The sequence below is a fragment of the Antechinus flavipes genome, chromosome 1, assembly GCF_016432865.1.
Source record: "Antechinus flavipes isolate AdamAnt ecotype Samford, QLD, Australia chromosome 1, AdamAnt_v2, whole genome shotgun sequence".
Classification (NCBI taxonomy): Eukaryota; Metazoa; Chordata; class Mammalia; order Dasyuromorphia; family Dasyuridae; genus Antechinus; species Antechinus flavipes.
In genome coordinates, this window is record NC_067398.1 from 724,366,354 (window position 1) to 724,389,055 (window position 22,702).

The 22,702-nt window shown below is 43.4% G+C and overlaps 2 protein-coding genes across 2 annotated transcripts in view; both read left to right on the forward strand.

Moving 5' to 3' along the window:
- LOC127549068 (zinc finger protein 883-like) overlaps positions 1–22,702 on the forward strand; it is a 129,131-nt gene that overhangs the window by 88,757 nt on the left and 17,672 nt on the right. Inside the window, exon 2 of the mRNA XM_051976862.1 lies at positions 21,999–22,085. Within this exon, the coding sequence (XP_051832822.1) occupies positions 22,020–22,085 (66 nt within the window). The 5' untranslated portion in view covers positions 21,999–22,019. The remainder of the gene's footprint in view (positions 1–21,998; positions 22,086–22,702) is intronic.
- LOC127552071 (zinc finger protein ZFP2-like) lies at positions 339–10,974 on the forward strand. The gene is made up of 4 exons (XM_051982875.1): positions 339–2,415; positions 3,478–3,604; positions 4,085–4,180; positions 4,870–10,974. Exons 1-4 carry the CDS (start codon positions 2,308–2,310, stop codon positions 6,345–6,347), a joined length of 1,809 nt encoding a protein of 602 aa, XP_051838835.1. The 5' UTR covers positions 339–2,307; the 3' UTR covers positions 6,348–10,974.

The following is a 22,702-nucleotide window of genomic DNA, read 5'->3' on the forward strand; positions in this document are numbered from 1 at the left end:
CAGGAATCCCCAATACCTGGGGGAGCAAATTGGTTTATGGATGGCTCTTCTAGGAAGGTAGATGGGAAAAGGAAAATGGGTTTGCTGTTGTGGATGGAGACAAAACTTCCACTGTGGCCAAGGGCAGTCCACCTGCCCACTGGTCAGCTCCACCTCGGCACTGTATGTCTTCAATCAAGCAAGTTATGGAGGGACTGAATGGGAATCTATTCCCCACTGGGAAACAAGCCTGGGGTGCGGTGCATGTATTTGGAAACTCTGGGAAGAAAGAGGGTTTGCAGATAATAAGGGTGAAGAACTGGTCCCTCACACGTTAGTCAGAGAGGTGCAGGGAACCATTCTGGCTGCTCGCAGCAGAGCGGTCACAGGGTAAGGGACGGCAGAGGGGGATGCTTTTGAGGCAAGGGGAAGTGGATGAGCAGATGAGGAGGCCGAGGGAGCCGGAGACCAGGAGATTCCTCCCCTCATGGCCTTGGTACCTGTCCTCCCTAGTCTGCCCTCTCCCAGTCTTACCCAGGAGGCAAAAGAGAAACCCTCGACTCTTGTGAAAACTGAGTGAGGCTTCATCTCCTTGGGTTGGAGTAGGCTTGAAGGTCCTTGAGTATTGACTCAAGGGCTTACCTAAGTCCCCTCCCTGCTCTCCTCCCATGTCTTCATTTTCTCCCTACTTCAGTCAGACACGGGCAACTGTGCACTTATTGGCCAAGTTCAATTTCTTGGGTACTTCCTACATTTAGAATGTGAGACCCTCAGCCTGTGAGGTTGATGGTCAGTAACGGCGGGCAGGGTTTTTATGTTAGGGACTAGGTTTTTTTTTTTTTTTTTAAATTTTATTTTATTTAATAATAACTTTGTATTGACAGAATCCATGCCAGGATAATTTTTACACGACATTATCCCTTGCAATCACTTATGTTTCATTTTTTCCCCTCCCTCCCTCCTCCCCCCCCACTAGATGGCAGGCAGTCCCATATATGTTAAATATGTTGCAGTATATCCTAGATACAATACATATTTGCAGAACCGAACAGTTCTCCCGCTGCACAGGGAGAATTGGATTCAGAAGGTAAAAATAACTCGGGAAGAAAATCAAAAATGCAAATAGTTCACATTCATTTCCCAGTGTTCCTTCTTTGGGTGTAGCTGTTTCTGTCCATCATTTCTCCAATGAAACTCAGTTAAGTCTCTTTGTCAGAGAAATCCACTTCCATCAGAATACATCCTCATACAATATCGTTGTCAAAGTGTATAATGATCTCCTGGTTCTGCTCCTCTCACTTAGCATCAGTTCATGTAAGTCTCGCCAGTCCTCTCTGTATTCATCCTGCTGGTCATTTCTTACAGAACAATAATATTCCATAACATTCATATACCACATTTTACCCAGCCATTCTCCAATTGATGGGCATCCATTCATTTTCCAGTTTCTAGCCACTACAAACGGGGCTGCTACAAACATTTTGCCACATACAGGTCCCTTTCCCTTCTTTAGTATTTCTTTGGGATATAAGCCCAATAGAAACACTGCTGGATCAAAGGGGATGCACAGTTTGATAACTTTTTGGGCATAATTCCAGATTGCTCTCCAGAATGGTTGGATTCGTTCACAACTCCACCAACAATGCATCAGTGTCCCCGTTTTCCCGCATCCCCTCCAACATTCATCATTATTTTTTCCTGTCATCTTAGCCAATCTGACAGGTGTGTAGTGGTTTCTCAGAGTTGTCTTAATTTGCATTTCTCTGATCAAAAGTGATTTGGAACACTCTTTCATATGAGTGGTAATAGTTTCAATTTCATCTTCTGAAAATTGTCTGTTCATATCCTTTGACCATTTATCAATTGGAGAATGGCTTGATTTTTTATAAATTTGAGTCAGTTCTCTATATATTTTGGAAATGAGGCCTTTATCAGAACCTTTAATTGTAAAGATGTTTTCCCAGTTTGTTACTTCTGTTAGGGACTAGTTAAAGCGTCAAACCTGAAAAGCTGCCTCCTGCTTCCTATTGCTTGCTGGAAGGGAGGGTGCCATGCTTTTCTCTAGAACATACAATAAACTTTTACCTTGGCCCTGGAGATCTCTCCAGCTTTTTGTTAAATGGGGACCACTCACTATCCTCAGCCTCACACTCTTCCTCCTCTTTCCCCTTCCACTACCCCAATCCCTCTCTCCATCGCGGATGATCTGGGGTTCGCACATTGCTCCTCCCTTATTCTTCACACTACCCTTTCTCCTGAGCCCTATTCTGCTTTGGAATAGCAGAGGGAGGTTTGGGAACTGGAGGGGCAAAAGGCCAACCTTTTTTCATGGTTCCTTGTTCCTTTCTAGCTCAGCCTCCAGGGACCCACAGGCTCCGTGCAGGGGAGAAGAGGGCCATCTTGGTCACTATGTTCCTCACCATTAGATCCCCACAGGTGAGTAGCGCCATCCCCTTCCTGACAGGTTTCCTAGGTCCTAGAGGACAGACAGGCCCTTTCTCCAAAGCTCTCACACCTCAGAGCACCTGAGACCTTTTAGTCAGCAGGTCCCAGTGGTTTGAGCCCTTCCTGTGGGCCAGGGTCACAGATTAAATCCTTCACTTGCGTTCATGGCTTTGCTTCTGTCTTCTGCCCTTCATCATATGTTAGTGTGTGACTCCTCCATGCTTCCTGGGGTCCACCCAGACTGGCCTGTTTTCTGTTCCTTGCACATGACCCCCCATCTCCTCTGCCTTGGTTTCCTTTCCCTGCTGGGAGTCCACATCCCCTCCTGCCCCTCAACTGCTAGTACCTTACTGTCCCCAGTCATGACTGTTCTTGCCCTTGTGTCTCCTGCAGTCGACTGGGAGCTCCCTGAGGTCAGGGACTGTCTTTCCCTTTTTTGTATCCCCGGGAATTAGCCCAGAGCTTGGCCCAGGGGAGACCTCTCTGAGTGTTTATGACTTGAAAAGAAGATTCATTTGTTACTTGATTCAGGCTCGGGCCCAGCCTGAGGCTCCTAAAGGCTTTGCTTTCAGATTGTGCAATGATCAGCTAGGCCTGACTTAGTTCTTCTCAGCCATGTGGTGATCCAGGCAGTTCCAATGGACTTGGGTTGGAAAACATCATTCATATTCAGAGAAAAAGCTCTGGAGCCTGAATGAGGATCAAAACAGAGTAATATTTTCACTTTTTTTTTTCCTTGTGGTTTTCCCCCTTTTTTTCTGATTTTTTCATTGATTGTGTATGTTCAATTTTATATAGATTTAATCTATATGATATTGCTTGTTATCTTGAGAAGGGGAGAGAGAGAAAATCGCCCCTCAAAATCTTAGAAAAATGAATTTTGAAAACCATCTTTCCTTGTACCAAGAAAGATAAAATATCATAAAAATAGAACAAATAAGTAAGAGGGAAAAAATTGCTTTGAATATGTTCTCTGAACCTTGAATAGAGTGAGAATCAGCCCTTCCTCTCCCTTTCCCCTTCCTTGAATGGGCTCACATGCATTTGTTTCAGGGATCGGTGACATTCCAGGATGTGGCTGTGGACTTCACCCGGGAGGAGTGGGGCCTCCTGGACCCCTCCCAGAAGGAGCTTTACTGGGATGTGATGCTGGAGAATTACAGGAACCTGGTCTGCCTGGGTAAGAATGGCTCCACTGGGACCCCAGGATGTCCTCATGAAGGGCTTATCGAGAAACTCCAGCCCTTGTTCATTTCAGAGGGGCCAAAGCCAGGGTGCTCATGTTCTCCCCGGTCCTAGATGAAGGGCTTTTTCTTTGTGTGTCTGGAAACTAATTTCTCCCTGGGGTGATCCCCACCCCACCCCCAACTCTGTTCCTTCTTGCCAGAGAGACTTGTTAAAGTCCCAGGGCAAAGACTTGAGTCATGAAAGACCCCAGATACCTCAGCATGGAATGGACCAAATGAGTCCTTTGTCTTTCTGAACCCAATTCCCTGATTTGTCCCATCTCTGCATCTTTCCAAGAAACAAACTAGATCCCCCTTCAGATGTCTCTGGATGCTCCTCCACAGCCTCCCTGACCTTTCAAGCTTTCTCCTAGGGGTCTTTGGAGATTGGGCTGTGAAGTGACTCTTCCTTTCCATCACTTTCTCATGACTAGGTCTTGTGGAGTCCAATGGGGACATGATCTCTCAGCTGGAGTCAGGGAGAACACATGGGATTCCAGTGGATAGTGTCTCGAAAGCTTGCTGGTTAGGTGAGTGACTGAGCCAGAGTATGTGACACCTGTGGGAGAACCCCCTGAAAATGGGCACCTTGTGATCCTGGATGTGACCTTTTTGGTTCTGAACCCTTCTCCCAGTCATAGATCTTGGATGTAATTTTCCTCCACTCCTCTAGTTTGTTTGGATGATGTTGCCTTTTTATACCAAAGTCACTTGTTAGGGACAGGTGGAAATGATTGGTGCTTTTTGAATGAGCAGTACTGCTGCTCTGTGGGTGGAACTTTGAATTGCTTTTACCTTTTGGAAAGCCAAGGGGAACTCTGCAGTGGAAAAGTGACACAAGACTTCCTCTTCTTAGATCCAATGGTCTCACTCTTAGGACTCCCCCAGGTATGACTTTCAGATGAGAATTTTCCTAAAAAAATACTTTAAGCTGTTTTGTTCATGTTGGTATATGGGAACCAGCAGTTGTTCCTGCTTTCATTAATTTGACATTTTCTGCATTAGTTCTTGAATGTTCACCTAATATAATATTGTTGGGTTATATGAAAGAATAAACCTATTGGATTCAAAGAAATTGTGGAAATCATCAGGATTGATTTTCATTCAAGTGGAAAAATCCTTAAGTTGCTTATAACAGATGGAATATTGGGGAAAATGAATTGTACGGGAAATCTTATTCAGCCAATGAACAAGCATTTCTGCTTTTCCTTTCTTTCAGATGGGGGCACTAGGCCTCAGACTAAGGAGTCCACTCCAATGTTAAGTGTTTCTATGAAAGAGTTTTCCCAAATCACATCCTTATGGGATGACCCTTGCACCTCTGAGATGGGAAAAGCCTGGGAGTATTATGGCAAGTTCAAGAAAGAGCAAAACAACGAGGGGAAACATTCTAGCCGAGGAAAAGAAATCCAAACAGAAGCTGCTGTTGAAGTCAGAGCTTCTGAATCCTGTAAATACAGCCAAACCTCCAGCCCAAAGCCAGTCCTCTTTCCACAACAGGGACTCTCTGTAGTAATGGATCTCCATAACAGTGAGAATCAGACAAGGAGCTTCACCCTGGAGTCGGACCAAAGACACTGCACTCCCATGTGTTCACAGAAGAACTATTCTGAGGGGAAGGAATGTCAGAAAGCTTTCCCTTCTGGTTTGGACCCCATTAAAACATCTGGAATTCATGTTGTAGAGCAATTTGATGAAAATGGGAATTCGTTCCTCCTGAATAATGAATTTACACTACAGCAGAGAACTCATCTGGGAAAAAATGGCTCTGAAATGATTCCGTGTGGGAAGACATCCTGTCAGGAGGCAGATCTGACTCAACATTCCAGTATTCAGAGTCAAAACAAATCCTATAAATGCAGTGAATGTGGAAAGGTCTTCCAGAAAAAATCAAGTCTTATAGAGCACTACAGAATTCACACTGTAGAGAAACCGTATGAATGCATTGAATGGTGGAAGATCCTCTGCCTGAAATCTGAACTCAGAGAACGCTGCAACGTTCATACTGGAGGGAAGCCTTTTAAATGCAATGACTGTGGGAAAGCCTTTCCTTGGAGCGCAGCACTGACTGTACATCAGAGAACTCACACTGGGGAGAGACCCTACGAGTGTAATGAATGTGGGAAGACATTTCAAACAAGGTCCAACCTGACTCGGCACCAGAGAACTCACATGGGACTAAAACCTCATCAGTGCAGTGTGTGCGGGAAGGCGTTCTCTCAGAAGTCTGCTCTTACCACTCACACCAGTATTCATACTGGAGAGAAACCTTTTAAATGCAATATTTGTGGGAAATCCTTTCCTTGGAGCACAACACTGACCATCCATCTGAGAACTCACACTGGAGAGAGACCCTATGAGTGTAGTGAATGTGGAAAGACATTCCAATCAAACTCCAGCCTGACTCAGCACCGGATAACTCATACGGGACTGAAACCTCATCAGTGCAGTGTGTGTGGGAAGGCCTTCTCTCATAAGTCTGCTCTAACCACTCACAGAAGTATTCATACTGGAGAGAAACCTTTTAAATGTGATGACTGTGGGAAAGCCTTTTCTTGGCGTCCAACACTGACCATACATCAGAGAACTCACACTGGAGAGAGACCCTATGAGTGTAGTGAATGTGGGAAAACATTCCAAACAAGTTCCCACCTGGCTCGGCACCGGAGCACTCATATGGGACTAAAACCTCAGTAGTGCAGTGTGTGCTGGAAGGGGTTCATGCATAAGTCTGTTTTTACTGATCATGGATCAGTACTGGAGAGTACTGGAGAGTACTTACTGGTGAGAAACCATATGAATGCTCTGAATGTGGGAAGATCTGCCAGAAGTCAGATCTTACCCAACACTTCAGCATTCACACTGGAGAGAAACCTTTCAAATGCAATGATGGTGGGAAAGCCTTTTTCTGGAGCACAACATTGACTCAACATCAGAGAATTCACACTGGAGAGAAACACTACAAATTCACCGAATGTGGGAAAGCCTATACCCCTAATTCAGGGTTTTCCTGACATCAGAGAATACATGCCAGAGAGAAATCCTAGCAATCTAATTACCGGGGAAAAGCAGTCCCTCTCATCAAAGTATGTACTCAGTACTGTAGAGCTCATGATGGAGAAAAACCTCATTAATTTAATCATTAAAGTAGAACACTCTAGTAGACTGATCCTGATTAAAATATAATTTCAAAACATTTAAGAAGATAAATACACAATAAAACACAAAAGATAATTAGCCTCTTGGTTCTCTTAGTCAATATACAGGATGACTCCATGGTGGTCCTTAGGATGTTGATATTTTGCTTCCCCATTTTCCCTGCTGAGATCTTCTTGTTTCATTTCATCTTTGTTTGCCCATAAAGAAGGGGCTCTTGTTGGCTGGTCCCCCATGTTGTTATTATAATGTTAGGGACTTAGACGTTGAAGGGAGTCCCTGGAGTCTAGCCCCCTCATTTTGTAGGTGAGGAAACCAGGCCCAGATAAGGTAAATGACTTTCTCAGGCTCATACAAGCATGGCTTTTAAACTAGAGTTGAGGTTTATGCAGAGCATTGAAAGAGAAATATTTGATCCTAGAAGAAATAGGGAGCACTAGAATTTCAAGTAGAGGGGGAGTGGGGTGGGACAGTTGTACCTGTGCTATAGGAAAATCACTTCAGTGACTGTAGAGGATGAAGTGGAGTGGGGAGAGATTTGGGGCTGGAGATTCAAATAGGTGGAGACTTTCAAAGCTCAGGTGAGTGAGCAGGAGGGTGTACATGAGGTAGCAGAAAGGAAGGGCGCCTGTGAGGAAATCTATGGAGACAGAAAGTAAAATTAGCCACTGAGTGGTAATATCAAAGGTGGCACTGTCAACAGAGAGCAGATTACTAGAATCAATCTGCTCCCCTTGTTCCTTCTCACAAGGCTCCAGCCATAACACATTGACCATCCTCCATAACTCTCTTCCCCACTGACCTTTCTGGAATGAAGGGGAATACAGGCGGAAGAACACTGGAGATTGATTTGGAATCAGTATGTAGTTTATTCTATATTGTGCCTATAATCCTTCACATGATCTCATTTGAGCCCCAACCCAATGATGTGGAGTGCACTGAATGTTGAACAGTTATCATATGGCCAGAGATTCCTTATTCTTTTGTAACTGGTTCACATTGGAAAGGTATTTCTTTTATAGAGCAAAAGACTTTCAGTTTGATGGTGTTGAATTTGAGGTCATATCTCCCATCCTCCTTTCTCTCAACGCTGAGATTCTCTTCTTAACTCCACTTGTAGATTGCAATGCCTGAACTAGCTCTGCAGGATCTTGGGACCAGCTGAGTCCTTGATCTTAGAAGAGGAGTGAAGAGGTGGGACTCTGGTTTATGGTCAAACATGGAGTCTGTTTATTTCAAATTCTCTCAGCCTTACATATCCTAATGTCCTTACATAACTGTAGCACACTGCGCATTGGGGACTGCACAACAACTTGCTGTTTGTAGATGTCTCTTTGCTTCTTGGTATCATTGTAATTACAACACAGGTTGTCACAGTCCCCTGATTTCTCAAGAAGGCTGAGAGCCCTTAAGGGAATCAGGTAGCTGAACCAGACCCTTTCAGCAGGATTCCTTTTACTGGACTAAAGAGTCTTATACCTCACCAGGGTTTCCCATTATCTGTGGCCCTCTGCAGTAGATACCAGAAATCAGAGCAAGCCCCATTTTCTGAGCCCAGTCCTGCTCTATAAGCCATCCCCCACTTCCTGGGGACACATTATAGAACATAGTAGCACCACCCTCCTTTCGTCCCAGATAATTCCATTTCCCTCCATAAGAACAAAGATCTAGGATCAAATTCAAGGGGATTCCTATGGTTAGTATTTTATCATTTCACTGCACATGACTTACAGGTTCCAAACCCAGTGTGATCAGGCAGCTGCAGTGAAGAGGAGGCCACAGGTGCTGAAGGAGATGGGGCAGCAGGTTTGTGTCTAGGTCAGTGCAGATGATTCATGAACCTTAGGCCAACTGGTCCCTGAGGAGAAATTTTTTAATGGTAGACAAGGGCTCTCCTAAGTTGCCTTATGCTTTTAATAGAGGAACTGGACGTTTCTGGCACGAACTCATTCAAAGAGACTCAGTTTCGCCTCAACGTGTCATTTCCCTTGTGTCCACTGCCATTTTCTTCTAGTCTCAGATGGCTCCAGTTGAGCTCTCTCTTCCATTTTTTCCTCCACTTCTGTCTCAGCTCCTCACTCTGTCCATTCCTTCCTTGTCTAGTAGATTTGACTGTTCAGTTAAATAAATCAGGAGGCAGAATTTATCTCAAGCAGAAGTTTATAGATTGTTGCAAACAGTTGCCAGAATGGGTACATGTAGCCTGAGTACATGTGTGCAGATAGCCCATGCAAGAGACTAAAATTCTTTCTAAATCAATGCAACTTTTATGTCCTTGCTCACATAACTCTGGCAGCTTTTTTTTTTTTTTTTTTTTTACCAATCACACATACAGTTCTACAATTCTACATGATATTGATCTACAGTTTACATAATATTGACACAAGACAATCTGTTTTCTAGACCATCCAGAGGTCTCCTGTACAGATCATCTTGTAGCTTATCAGCAACTTTGTGACATTTTTCTGCTTGATAACTTGGGTTTAGTTTTCCTATGTTACAGCTTCCTTTATAGTCATACAGAAAAAAATTAACTGTTAATAGCACCCAAAAGTTATCCAAGAGACCCTGGTTATTGTCCTTCCTGCTTGAAAAGAACCAAAGTAACCTCATTGACAGAGTCAAAGGACAGCATATCTCATCAGGGCTGCTTGGTTGGTTGGTGTCCTTTTCTCAAAAGACCAAAAGGACAGTGTATGTTAGAGTCGAGTTACAGTCGGCTGATTGCGGGACCACCCTGTGCTCAGAATGCTTTCCCACAGATCAGATACATAGAGTCCCACTGAACATATGGGGGCCTTCTTTAACTTTGTGCATCTCATGTTTCTTCCGAGCTCATTTACTTCTGTTTTCCTTATAGAGCCCAGCACTGTGTCTGATGAGGGCACACCATGCTGAGCAGTCCTGTCTCGTCTCCCAGGCCATACAATCAATTCTAAAATTCTTGAGAGACCTTGAGAGTGCCCTTGTGTCACTTTTTCTGGCCTTGTGATTGTCCTGTGGGAGTTCTCCATAAAATAATCTCTTTGGCAAGCATACATTTGGCATTCAAACAACATGTCCACCCCAACGATCTGTGCTCTGTGGAGTAGGGTTGGAAAGCTCAGCAGTTTAGTTGTGGCAAAGCTACTGAGTGCTTTATCATTTCCTTCTCCAATCTATTTTATAGATGGGAAAAGTGAAGCAAGCAGTATTACGTGATTTGTGCAGGGTGACACAGCCAGTAAGTGTCTGAGGCCAGATTGGAACTCATGAAAATGAATTTTCCTGATCCCAGGATCCAATACATCACCCAACTGCCTTAGTTTGGTAGGCAGCCTAAGAACTCTTCTTTCTTACTTTCCTTTGGAGGCTTCCTGAACTAGCTGTGGTTCATCACTCTGATCATCTATATATGTCTCCCTGGAAGGTAAACTGGCCAAGGTAAGTGACCTCATCCACAATATTCAAGAATTTCTCCCTTTGTTGTAACTAAAAGTTCCAAGTGTGTAGAGGAGCACAGACAGTGTTTCTACTGGGCTTCTATCCCAAAGAGATCTTAAAGAAGGGAAAGGGACCTACATGTGCCAAAATATTTGTGGCAGCCCTCTTTGTAGTGTCAGGAAACTGGAAACTGGGTGGATGTCCATCAATTGGAGAATGGCTGAATAAATTATGGTATAGGAATGCTATGGAATACTATTGTTCTGTAAGAAAAGATCAGCAGGATGATTTCAGAGAGGCCTGGAGAGACTTACATGAACTGATGCTGAATGAAATGAGCAGAATCAGGGGATCATTATACACATCAACAACAAGACTATACAAAGATCAATTCTGATGGATGTGGCCCTCTTCAGCATTGAGAGGATTCATACCAGTTCCACTTATGCAGCAATGAAGAGAGCCTTCTACAGCCAGAGAGAGACCCATGGGAATAAGGCTGGAACACAACATAGCATTCTCACTCTCTCTGTTGTTATTTGCTTGCATTTTTTCCCTAGGTTTTCTTTTTTTTTTCTTCCTTCTTGATCTGATTTTTCTTACACAACCAGATAACTGTATAAATATTCATACATATATTGGATCTACCATGTATTTCAACATATTTAACATGTACTGGACTACCTGCCAGATGACGGAGGTGGTGGGGAGAAGGGGAAATTTTTCAATAAATCGTTATGCAAGAGTCAATGTTCGAAAAATTACCCACACATATGCTTTGTAAATAAAAAGCTTTAATTAAAAAAAAAAGTTAAACTGAGTTCATGGGGTAGAGGAGCCACTGTCTCAGACCTCGTGTACTGAGGGCCAGGAGTCTGGTCACTGTTTTTTGTGCCAGCTTGCCTACTGGGCTGGGATGACCTGCCTTTGTCATGCCTCTTGTGCCAAGGATTCTGGGGCTGGCATTTTGCCTGCTGTGGCAGGACTTTGGTCCCTTAGCTGTGGCTAAGAGGTTCCCACTGATTCTGCCCTTCCTGGGCTGAACCACTCTTGCCCCAGTGAGAAAGATCCTTTCCTGCAGTCCTTCTAAGTTTTCTTGGACTGGAAAATGGTTTTCCCATATCTCATTGTGGGTTCTGTCACTGCAGAATTTACCTAGAAGCTTGATTTAAAGTTGTTTCAAGGGAAACAGGGGAGAGCTCAGGCAGCTTCCTGGCCTTTCTCTATCTTGGCTTTGCCTCCCCTTGATCCTCCAGGATCAAATATAAAATTCTCCATTTAACATTTAAACCAATCCTTTCCTACCTTTCCTTTGTCTTTGGGAAACTTTCCATGCTTCCTGTGGTCCATCCAGACTGGCCTGATTTCTGTTCCTTGCAAGTGACTCCCCCAACTCCTCTGCCTTGGTTTCCCCTCCCTGTCTAGAATGTTTTTCTCCCCTCAACTTGCCCCTCTTGGAGTCTCTGGCTTATTGTTCCAGGTCCAGCTCAAGCCCTGCCTTTTATAGACCTTCTGCCCCTCAGCTGCTCAGTGCCTTGCTGTTCAATCAGGACTGTTTTTGCTTTTCTTTTAATACCCAACAAGTAGCCCAGGGCCTGGCTCAGAGTTAACCCTTCACAAAGGCCTGGTGCTTGCCTCTGCTGCCTTGGGAGGAAGACTAGCTGTTGGGTAGGAGTCTGGAGACAGAGATGAGAACCACAGACCAGGTCCTGTCTGTGAACTGGAACTGTCAAGGACACCTTTCTTAGCTTCAGTTTCCTGATCTGTAAACTGATCTGTAAAATAGGGATGAAGAAGCCTGGCCTTCCCAAGGTGGTGGTAAGGAAAGTGTTTTCTAGATCTTGTTTGTCACTATTCACATGCTTGTTGTTCCCGCTGTAGGCTGTGAGCTTCCTGAGGGCAGAGGCTGTTTAAGCCCTTCTTTATATCCCCAGAGACTACCTAGTCTGATAGAGGTTAGAGAGTCCATCCATGCTTCAGGTCTTGGCAATGACTGTGATTCAGAATCCAGTACAGTCTGAGCCATGTGGTAACTGCTCCTGAAGATTGGCTTTGAACACTCTGAGGTGTAGAATCAGCCATTTCTTCTTCCTGCTCATCTGGGGTAAGGTCCCTGGCTCAGCACGCATGTATTTGTTTCAGGAGTCGTGACGTTCCAGGATGTGGCTGTGGACTTCACACTGACTTCTCCCTTGGGACCCCACTCCAGCTCTGCTCCCTCAGGCCAGAGGGAATTTCTGAAGTCCTAGATCAATACTTGACAGCATTTTTCCTCCTCCCTATTTTCTTCTTACTCCTCTCTCTTCTTCCTCCTATTTTCTTCTGCCTCCTTTCTCTCAGACTTCTCATGAAGTCACGAAGGTCCCAGCTACCTTAATATTGAACGGGCCGAATGAACTCCTTGTCTTTACCAACCCATCTCCATTCCTTGGTCCATTCCTGTATCTTCCTAAAAAAGCAAACCTGGTCACTGTTCAGCTGTTTTCACTGTGCACCCTCCCTAGACCTTCCTAGCTTGCTCCTCGGGCCTGTGGAACTTCTGGCCCTCCTTCTCAATCATTTTACCAGACTAGGCCATGCAGCTTGCAGCCTGGCCATGATCTCTCAACTGGAGCCAGGGGAAGTACAGTGGATTCCAGTGGACAGCGTCCTTAGCACCTGCTGGCCAAGTGAATGAGTTCCAGGCCCTTGAGAACATATTGCCACTGCCCTGCCTCCCGCCTGCTCAGTTGACCACTCTGTGGAAGCCCAGGCCATTAAAAACATGACTCCCCTCCCCCTCAGCTGGTCATTCATCTGAGAACTACTGTAATTGAGCACCTGGTGATCTCCTTGATGACTTTTTGGGTCACAAACTCTTCTCCCAGCTGTGGATCCATTTGGATGCTGCTGCTTTTTATACCAGAGTCTCTTGGTAAGGACAGAGAGGTGGGGTCAGATTCTCTTGGAGTTTTCAGAATGCAGGATTGCAGCTCTACGGTGGATCCAATTTTGAATTGTTTTTGGAAAGCAAAATTCTTCATTTTAGGAGCTATCCATACCTTCCTTTTCTTAGACCCAGGGATCCCGCTCCCATGACTTCTCCCAAATGTGGTATTTCGGATTGTGATGACTGCGTATTTTAAAATCAGCCGTAGTCAGGAATTCAGGTTAAGGGAAAATCTTTGATCTTTATTCTTTGTGGAGGTGAAGGGGAATGGTGGCCGCAATATGAACCCGGCCAACAGTCTCTCTGCCTCTCTCTCTCTGCCCCTCTCTCTCCATCCCCCCAAATCATCCCTACGTCATTTCCTATACAATGCATCAGAACTTGCACAAAGAGTGGGCGGGGACCATTACTATTTAGCCTCACATGCTTGGGACCTCAGTGCATCAATTCGAACTTCAGCCCATTACATCGGACGAACATTTTTCAGGAGTAGAAGGGACACTTCAAGCTAAAGTGTTCTTTTTGGTGCAGGAGAGCAAGCAATGGTCAGTATTTCTATTGATTGTACATGGTCTGCATCAATCTTGGTGTGTTCACCTAAATGATATGATGGGACTATATGAAGTCTAAGCATGGTGAAGTTAAGCAAATTTTAGAAATCATAAGAATTTATTTCAGGTCAGGGGAAAACAATATACTTTGCCTTATAACCTCTAGAACATAGCAAAAGTGATATATAGATAGATCCTTACTTTTCAGCACTAGGCTTTGGGACTGACCTACCTGGACTTGTTTCCTGCTTTGTTCAGTTCTTTTTTTTTTTTTTTTTTTCTTGGCGTAGGAAGTAGAAAGAACAGGAAAAATACTCCCTGCCCTCAGGGATCTTGCCCCATAATGGGAAACACTACTGAAAGTTAGTCTGTGAAAGAGAGAGAAGCTCATCTCAATCACCACTCCAGTGGCAAGACTAAGTCAAGGTGACTGGTGATGGCTGGAGATGCAGTGAGTGACCTTGGTGTCTTGAATAATTAACATACCATTGTGTCTGCATTGGATCCTGTAGTAGGTCTGTATTCCACAGAAATATAAAAAAGGAGGGTGAGCCGAAGGACCTATTGGTACAAAATATAGTAGCTGTTTTTGTAGTTTCAATGACTTGGAAAGTGAGAAGATGCCCATTCATTGGAGAATGGCTGAACATGTTATGGTATTTGATTGTGATGAAATACCATTATGATATCAGAAGTGAGGAGCAGGATGCTATCAGAAAACTGGAAAGACATTAACTGCTGAAAAGTGAAATGACCTGAACCCGTACAACAGTGTATACAAATGATCAGTAGTGAATGGTCAAAAACAAATCTGAAGGACTCATGATGAAAAATGCTATTCATATCCAGTGAATGAATTGATGGAGTCTGAATGCAGACTGAAGCATACTTTTTCTTTTTCTTGGCAGTTTTCTTTCACAAAGTGACTAACATGGTAATATGTTTTGCAGGATGGCACATATAAAACCTTTGTCAAATTACTTGCCTTCTCAAAGAAATAGGGGAGGAGAAGGAAGAAATGGGTTAGAAAATTTGAAACTCAATTTTTTCTTAAAAGCACAAAAATGTTAAAATTATTTTTACAGGTAATCGGGGGAGAACAAACTTTTAAATTAAATTCAAATCAAACTTTTTAAAAAGGAAACATATTCAGAAAATGTAGGAAAATTGGGATACTAATGCATTGTAGGTAGAGTTGTTAACTGAGCCAACTATTCTGGAAAGCAATTTGTAACTATGCCCAAAGAGCTATAAAACTGTGCCTACCCTTCCTGTAATACCTGCTGGTCTGTCTTCCAAAGTGATTTAAAAAACTAAGAAGGGAAAGGATCTATTCATACAGACACACATACACACACCAGCTTTTTTGTTTGTTTGTTTGTTTGTTTTAAATGGTGGCCAAGAATTGGAAATTGAGAGGATGCCCATCAATTGGGAAATGACTTATCAACTTGTAGTATATAGATGTAAAGGAATATTATTTGTAGTGTAACAAATGATGAGCATGCAGACTCCAGAAAATCCTAGAAAGATTTAAAAGAACTGAATGTGATGTGAGCAAACCAGAACATTGTAAACAGTAACAATAATATTGTATGGTGAAATGTTAGCTATTCTCTCCTATACAGTAATCAAAGACAATTTCTAAGGATTCATGATGGAGAGTACACATATTCAAATGTACAAAATGAGTACATCAACGATATCTATATTTTTAATAGACCTATGAATTCCTCAGAACAGCAAGCATGTATTGAAGAATTTGATTTCTCAAGGAGGATTACTCCCTGATGTCTAAACATCCTCTGAAAGCTTCCTGGGCTCCTTAAGGTGTTTGTTAAGGGAGTTGTCTGCACACAGAAATCGGGAGGCAGAACTTAAACTGATGTTTCTCCCCCTCTCTGCCTCTTTTACAGAGGATACAGTGTTCTCAGTCTGCAGACACCTTAGACCAGCAGACTTGCTGTTGCTTAAACACAATGTTCCATGGTCCACCCGGGAATCTTCACTGAATGTCACTTATGTTTTTTTTTCAACATTCTTTTCCCTGATTTTCTGGAAGCCTCAGGTCTTTCAGCTGCTGGTGACTGAGATGAGCTACTCTCTATTCTTACTTTTTATGTATCCAACTACTTTCAGTAGTCTCTCCTATTAACACTGTATGATCCTTGGAGACAGAGAGTGTTTTTGCTGTTCTTCTTCCTGATGCTAAATGCTGAATAAAGTTTTGTTCGTGGTCTAATTCATGGAAGGCACTGGGTATCCCAACATAAAACAGCAATCTCCAGTTCAAGGAGCTTTCTTATTCATGGTATATGTAATATAAAAACATAAATCAAAGATGATTTGAGGAGAAAAAAGAGTAATTAGAAGCATGGGGAAAGAGTTGAGGCAGCATTGTGTGTTGAATATAAAATATATAAAATGTGTGAAAATAAAATGTGAATACTGGCCTGAATTTGGACTCAGGAAGACTGAAGTTTAAATCTGTGATCTTAAGTCACTTAACCCCAGTCTGCCTTAATTTCCTCAAATGTAAAATATGTTGATTGTTGAAAGAATTAAAGTATTCTTTCCTTATATAAAATCCTCCCAACTCCCCATTCTATCAAGTACTTAGCACCATGGGGTCCAAAACTGTCAAATCTATAAGAAAACAAGGCAGAATTGGAGTCAGTAGCATTTTATTACAGGGAATGAATACTAATAAAATAGACCTCAGATCTTCTCGCAATCTGAGATGCCCCTGTTTCCACGGGCTTGGTTTTATAGTGCATAAAATATTTGACTTCCAAATATAGAACTCAAGAGAATCATAAAAGATAAAATGAAAATAAAACTCTTGAGAACTATTTTTGTTATGGATATACATAGAGAATACATGTCCTGATGATTCAGAAAAGGCAAAGAAAGATACAGTGTCATTGGTTGATAGATCCATATCTTGACCATCCAGGAGAAGAAGTTTTAATTCATGCCTTTTGGACCAGCTAAAAAAAGGAAGTTATATGTGACTTCTATTCTAAAGAATTCTAAAAATTCCATTTTACTTAAAAAAAAAAAAAACAACTCATGCACCAGCACAGTATAAAAACATAGCTGAATTCTGAAAGTACCAACAGAATCAGATTATTTCTATCTATCTTGTCAAGGGTACCTGGCTTATAAAAGGAAAGGGCATCATCCAAATAAATTTAAGGAGTGGGGAAGAAATTCTATTTATTTTTGATGAAAAGATCAGAGCTACACAAAAAATTTGACTTCCAAATATAGAACTCAAGAGATTCACAAAAAGATAAAACAAAATAAAACTCTTGAGAACTATTTTTGTTATGGGTATAGATAGGGAATACATGTGTAATCTCATTTTACTGTTATAATATAAAGAAACTAGATGTGGAAATGGGATTGTAACAGAAAAGAGGGGGAAAGTGGAGGTAAAATGAGAGAAATTACATCTCAGGAAGAGGCAAAGAAAATCTATTATAATTGAGGGAAAGAAGAGAGGGTGACTAATATTGTAGGAATCTTACTCTCATCAGATTTGGCTCAAAAAAAAAAAAAACTAGATAAATTTGGTTTCACCTGGAAACTTCTTTCACCTTAATGAAAAGTGAGAGGGGAAAGGCAAAATTAGGGAAGGGGTAGGCTAAATAGGAGGAAAAACAGAAATAGTAGGGGAATGGTATAAGAAAAGGGGAGGGTTTCTAAAGGCAGAGGACTACTTCAGGCAAGTACTGCTCATAAGTAAAATACTGGGGAGGAGGGAAAGAGGATTAGGAAAGAGAAAAGTATAATTTGGGTTAATAAAATGACAGGAAATACAGCATTAATAATTTTAACTGTAAATGTGAATGGGATGAACTCTCCCATAAAACATAAGCGATTAGCTGACTGGATTAAAAGAAAGAATCCCCAATATGCCATGTACAAGAAACACATTTAAAGCAGAGAGATACATACAGAGTAAACGCAAAAGCCTGGAGCAGAATATATTATGCTTCAGGTGAAGTAAAAAAGCAGGGGTAACCATCCTGATCTCAGACCAAGCAAAAGCAAAAATTGATCTAATTGAAAGAGATAAGGAAGGAAACTATATATTGCTAAAGGGTACCATAGATAATGAAGCAATATCAATATTAAACATATATACACCAAGTGGGGTAGCATCTGAATTCCTAAAGAAATTAAGAGAGTTGCAAGAAGAAATAGACAGCAAAAGTATAATGGTGGGAGACCTCAATCTTCCTCTTTCAGAACTAGATAAATGAAATCACAAAATTATAAGAAAGAAATAAAAGAGGTAAATAGAGATATGATAGATCTTTAGAGAAAATTGAATGGAGACAGAAAGGAGTACACTTTCTTCTCAGAAGTTTATGGGACCTACACAAAAATTACCATATATTAGGACACAAAGACTTCAAAATCAAATGCAGAAAGGCAGAGATAGCAAATGCATTATTTTCAGATCATGATGCAATAAAAATTATATTCAATAAAAGGCCAAGGGAAAATAGTCCAAAAAGTAATTGGAAACTAAATAATCTCATCCTACAGAATGAATGGGTAAAACAGCAAATCACAAATGCAATCAATAATTTCATCTAAGAGAATGACAATAATAAGAAAACATAACAAAATTTGTGGGATGAAGCCAAAGTGGTAATAAGGGGAAATTTTATATCTCTAGATGCTTACTGGTATAAAAGAGAGAAAGAGAAGATCAATAAATTGAGTTTGCAACTAAAAAAATCTAGAAAAAAGAACAAATTAGAAACCCCCAATCAAATATCACCTTGAAATTCTAAAAATAAAAGGAGAGATCAATAAAACTGAAAGTAAAAAAAAACCCTATTGGATTAATAAATAAAACTAAGAGCTGGCTTTATGAAAAAACCCAACAAAATAGATAAACCTTTAATTAATTTGATTAGAAAAAGAAAAGAGGAAAATCAAATTGTTAGTCTCAAAACTGAAAAGGGAGAACTATCCAGCAATGAAGAGGAAATTAGAGCAATTAGTAGAAGTTACTCTGCTCAAATTTATGCCAATAAATTTGACAACCTACATGAAACGTAGGAGTACCTATAAAAATATAGATTGGCCAGATTAACAGAAGTGGAAATAAATTACTTAAATAGTCCAATTTTAGAAAAAGAAATAGAACAAGCTATTAATCAACTCCCTAAAAAAAAAAAAAAATCCCCTGAACCATTTACATGTGATTTCTACCAAACATTTAAACAACAATTAACTCCAATACTATATAAACTATTTGAAAAAATAGGGAATGAAGGACTGCTACCAAATTTCTTTTGGACACAGAGATGGTAGTGATACCTAAACCAGGTAGGAAGAAAACAGAAAAAGAAAATTATAGACCAATCTTCCTAATGAATATTGATGCAAAAACAAACAAACAAAAAATCCCTGTATGTTTCCCATGAGAACCTGAACTTTGCCTCACAGCATAGATCAAAATGACAAGTCTAAGAATACCCTTTCCAGTTTTTGTTCTTCTCTGGTTTGGTTTATCATCACACCTGCAAACCACACATTTAGGGTTAGGGTTAAGTTTTGTAAAATAGAAAAGTTCCTGAAGCCCATTCCCACTATTGTATACAACCTAAACCCATTCCCATCATTATATGTGTCTTGTTTCTTTAGGCTGATGTATCCCAAGTCCATTCCCATCATTGTATTTATCCTGTTACTCCCACTTTTGTATGTATCCCAAACCCCTTCCCAGCATTGTGTGCATGTGGTTATTGCTTTAAGCTGTTAGAAATACAGTTTTACTGCCTGATTACCTAACTGCATTATTTTTTGCTTATGTATCACCTGCTTGCTTTGCTATATACACAAGGTTCCCCAGTCACTCTGACCCAAATGATTTGGACAATAGTCCCTTTGGTCAGCTGGCTTTTGGAAGGCCCCATAATATCAGGGAAATATGGGGAAAGTGACCCAAATAATGAACAGGGGAAATACAGACTAGTGTTGAGCTGTCTACAACAATATGGACAATATACCTTAAATGTTGTTTTTTGTTTTATTTTGTTTTCAGGGAAATTATTCACCCATTATCATACCTGGTAGCATTATGGGAGGGTGACCACTGGATCTAAAAAGAGAAAGTTATCTGTGATTCCTATTCTGAAGAATTCCATTTTACTTATTTAAAAAATTCAGGCACTAGCACATGAATTCTGAAAACACCAATAGAATCAGATCATTTCTAGCTATCTGTCCCATCTCCCTTTCCTCATTAGACAGTGAAGGGACTAGGCTTTTGTAGTCCCAACTGGCCCTAAATGGATAATCACATGTTCCTGGGCATGGCAGTAGATGGGCTTTTCAGATCCCTGGAGGCCCCTGAGAGCTTGGGAGAGGGCTTGCTCACAGGAGTCAGGCCCTAAACCTTGTTGGAAGGAAAGCACGTGTCAGGCATTGGACCTGGATTCCCGAGTCTGCGGTGGGCTCGAAGAACAAATGGAAGGAAATGAAGCAGAAATGATGTGGCGAGTGGATGGGGAGAGAGGCAGGACCTGCCTATTCTCCCTCCCACCCCGGGGGGGCGCTGCAACTACAAGATGATGCTTGTTTGAGATGCGGGGGGAGGGTCGGTGTGGGAAAGGCCGAGGCCGCGGTTTGCTGGGGAGGGGAAAGGCTGAACCTGAAGTCCGGAGCCAGAAGCGGCGCCCGGGGGGTTTCCTGGAGAGGCGGGAGGGAAAGTGGGGGAGGGGAGGGGAGCCGGGCTCAGCTCGGGTCTCGCACCCGCGTCACTCTCTGTCCGCCTCTGTCCCCCAATCCCGTGAATCAGCCTTGGCGGGGGCGGGGACTTGATGGCTGTCGGCGAGCGTCCGTGCGTTAAGCGGAACAGGGCCGCGCTTCCGAGAGTGTGAGTCCCGTCGGGCCTGGAGCTTTAGGGGCTCAACCACAAACCCCTAATGTACCACGTGTCAGCGGCGTTCTTACGCCACGAAGCTATTGGATCAATGGCTCTTTTGTGTCAATGGCATTGTCACGTGTCACGGGATTATTACGTATCAATGGGGCTATTACGTGTCAGCGAGGTTACTATGTATCAATGGCATTGCTACGTATCACGGGGTTATTACGTCTCTGCTACTGAAACTCTAGGTCACATTTGTATCCCTTAGCTGCTCCTTATAAAAAATTCCTGGGCGGGGCCCTGTGGCCCCGCCCCTCACGCCTGGGGCCCCTCCTCCCCGCCCCTCCCTCTTCTCCTCTCCCCTCGTGACTCAGCCTCGGGCCACCTCGAGAAACACTGACCAAAACCACGCGAGCCAGACTTCCTCGAAAAATTGCCCGGGAAAAAAAGGAGTGAAGGGGGGCGATGGAGGGGAGCCTCGGGGGCGGGACGTCGGCAGCGGCGCAGATTCTGATTGGCTTAAATTTCCAGCGCTGTGAGGAGCAGAGTGTGTATGTGTAGGACGCGAATTCCCCCTTCCTAAACTGCAGCCCACCGAGAAGGGCGGGGTCTGAGAACGCCCCGCCTCCGGCGGCCAGCCAATGAGTGCGCCCCCGGCACAGTGAGTGAATATGCGGAAGCGGAAGTTACTTCTAGATTCTCTATCCCGAAGCTGTCTAGAGGCCAGTAAAGTCTCAGAATCGCGGGGGATGCGACGCTGATCCTGGGTCCAGGACAAGGTGAGGCGCCTGAGACCTCCGCTCCCGCGCCTTCCTGGCTTCTCCTCCCTCTCCTTGCCTCAGTTGTCTGGTCTGTGAAATGGGGCAAAGGCTCGTGGATCCTGCAGGGACCGCCCCTTCCCTCCTTCCTTTCTGCTCCCCGTCCCTTTCTCCCTTTCTCACCTCTTTTTTTCCCCCTTTCATTTCCCCCTACTCCCGCTTTCTCCCTCTCCCATTTCCTCTTCCTCCTCTTTCCCCTTCCTCTCCCCAATCCCTCTCTCTGACACGGATGATCTGGGGCTCCCACATTCCCCAAAAGCTCCCTACCGGATCTTCTCATCTTCCGAGTGTCACTGTCCACCCCCTCCCGGACTGCTCTGGGGACTTAAGGGGGAGCGACAATCTAGACTTTGTTTTGTTCCTGCCCTTTCTGGCAGCCCAGAGCGCAGGGAGGTATACAGTAGGCATTTCATCAATGCAGGCTCAGTTGATCCGAGCTCAGGAAATAGACAAGCCCTCCCCCTGGGGTTTGTGTGAGCAGGGAGGACTGTGGGTTCTCCAAAGCAGAGGGAGGTTTGGGAGCTGGGAGGGGCAAAAGACCAACCCTGTTCATGGCTCCTTGTTCCTTTCTAGCTCAGCCTTCCGGGACCCCACATGCCCGGTGCAGGAGAGAGGAGGGCCATCCTGGGCCCTACGTTCCTCACCATTAGGCCCCTCCAGGTGAGTAGCGCCATCCCCTTCCTGACAGGTGTCCTAGGTCCTAGAGGGCAGGCAGGCCCTTTCCCAAAGCTCTCACTCCTCAGAGCACCTGAGACCTTTCAGTCACCAGGTCCCAGTGGTTTGAGCCCTTCCTGTGGGCCAGGGTCACAGATAAAATCCTCCATTTGCGTTCATGTCTTTGCTTCTGCCCTTGTGCCCTTCACCATATGTTAGCATGTGACTCTTCCATGCTTCCTGGGGTCCACCCAGACTGGCCCGGTTTCTGTTCCTTGCACATGACCCCCCCATCTCCTCTTCCTTGATTCCTCCTCCCTGGCTGGAATGCTTTTCTCCCCTCACCCAGCCCTTCTTGGAGTCTCTGGCTCATTGTTCCAGATTCAGCTCAAGCCCTGCCTTTCCCACATCTCCTGTCCCTCAGCTGCTCAGTGCCTTGCCATCCCCAGTCAGGACTGTTCTTGGGCTTGTTGCTTCCCCCAGTGGACTGGGAGCTCCCTGAGTCAGGGACTGTTTTTGCCCTTTTTTTGTATCCTGGGGAATTAGCCCAGAGCTTTGCCCAGGGGAGACCTCTCTGAGTGTTTTATTGACTTGAAAAAGAGGATTCTTTGTTACTTGATTCA

What these genes read in the sequence shown, in the direction of transcription:
- LOC127552071 (XM_051982875.1), top strand. Translation starts at nt 2,308, where the DNA reads ATGGTTCCTTGTTCCTTTCTAGCTCAGCCTCCAGGGACCCACAGGCTC. An exon ending in TCACCATTAGATCCCCACAG is followed by an intron (nt 2,416 to 3,477) that starts GTGAGTAGCGCC and finishes CATTTGTTTCAG; the next exon opens with GGATCGGTGACATTCCAGGA. An exon ending in CTCGAAAGCTTGCTGGTTAG is followed by an intron (nt 4,181 to 4,869) that starts GTGAGTGACTGA and finishes CCTTTCTTTCAG; the next exon opens with ATGGGGGCACTAGGCCTCAG.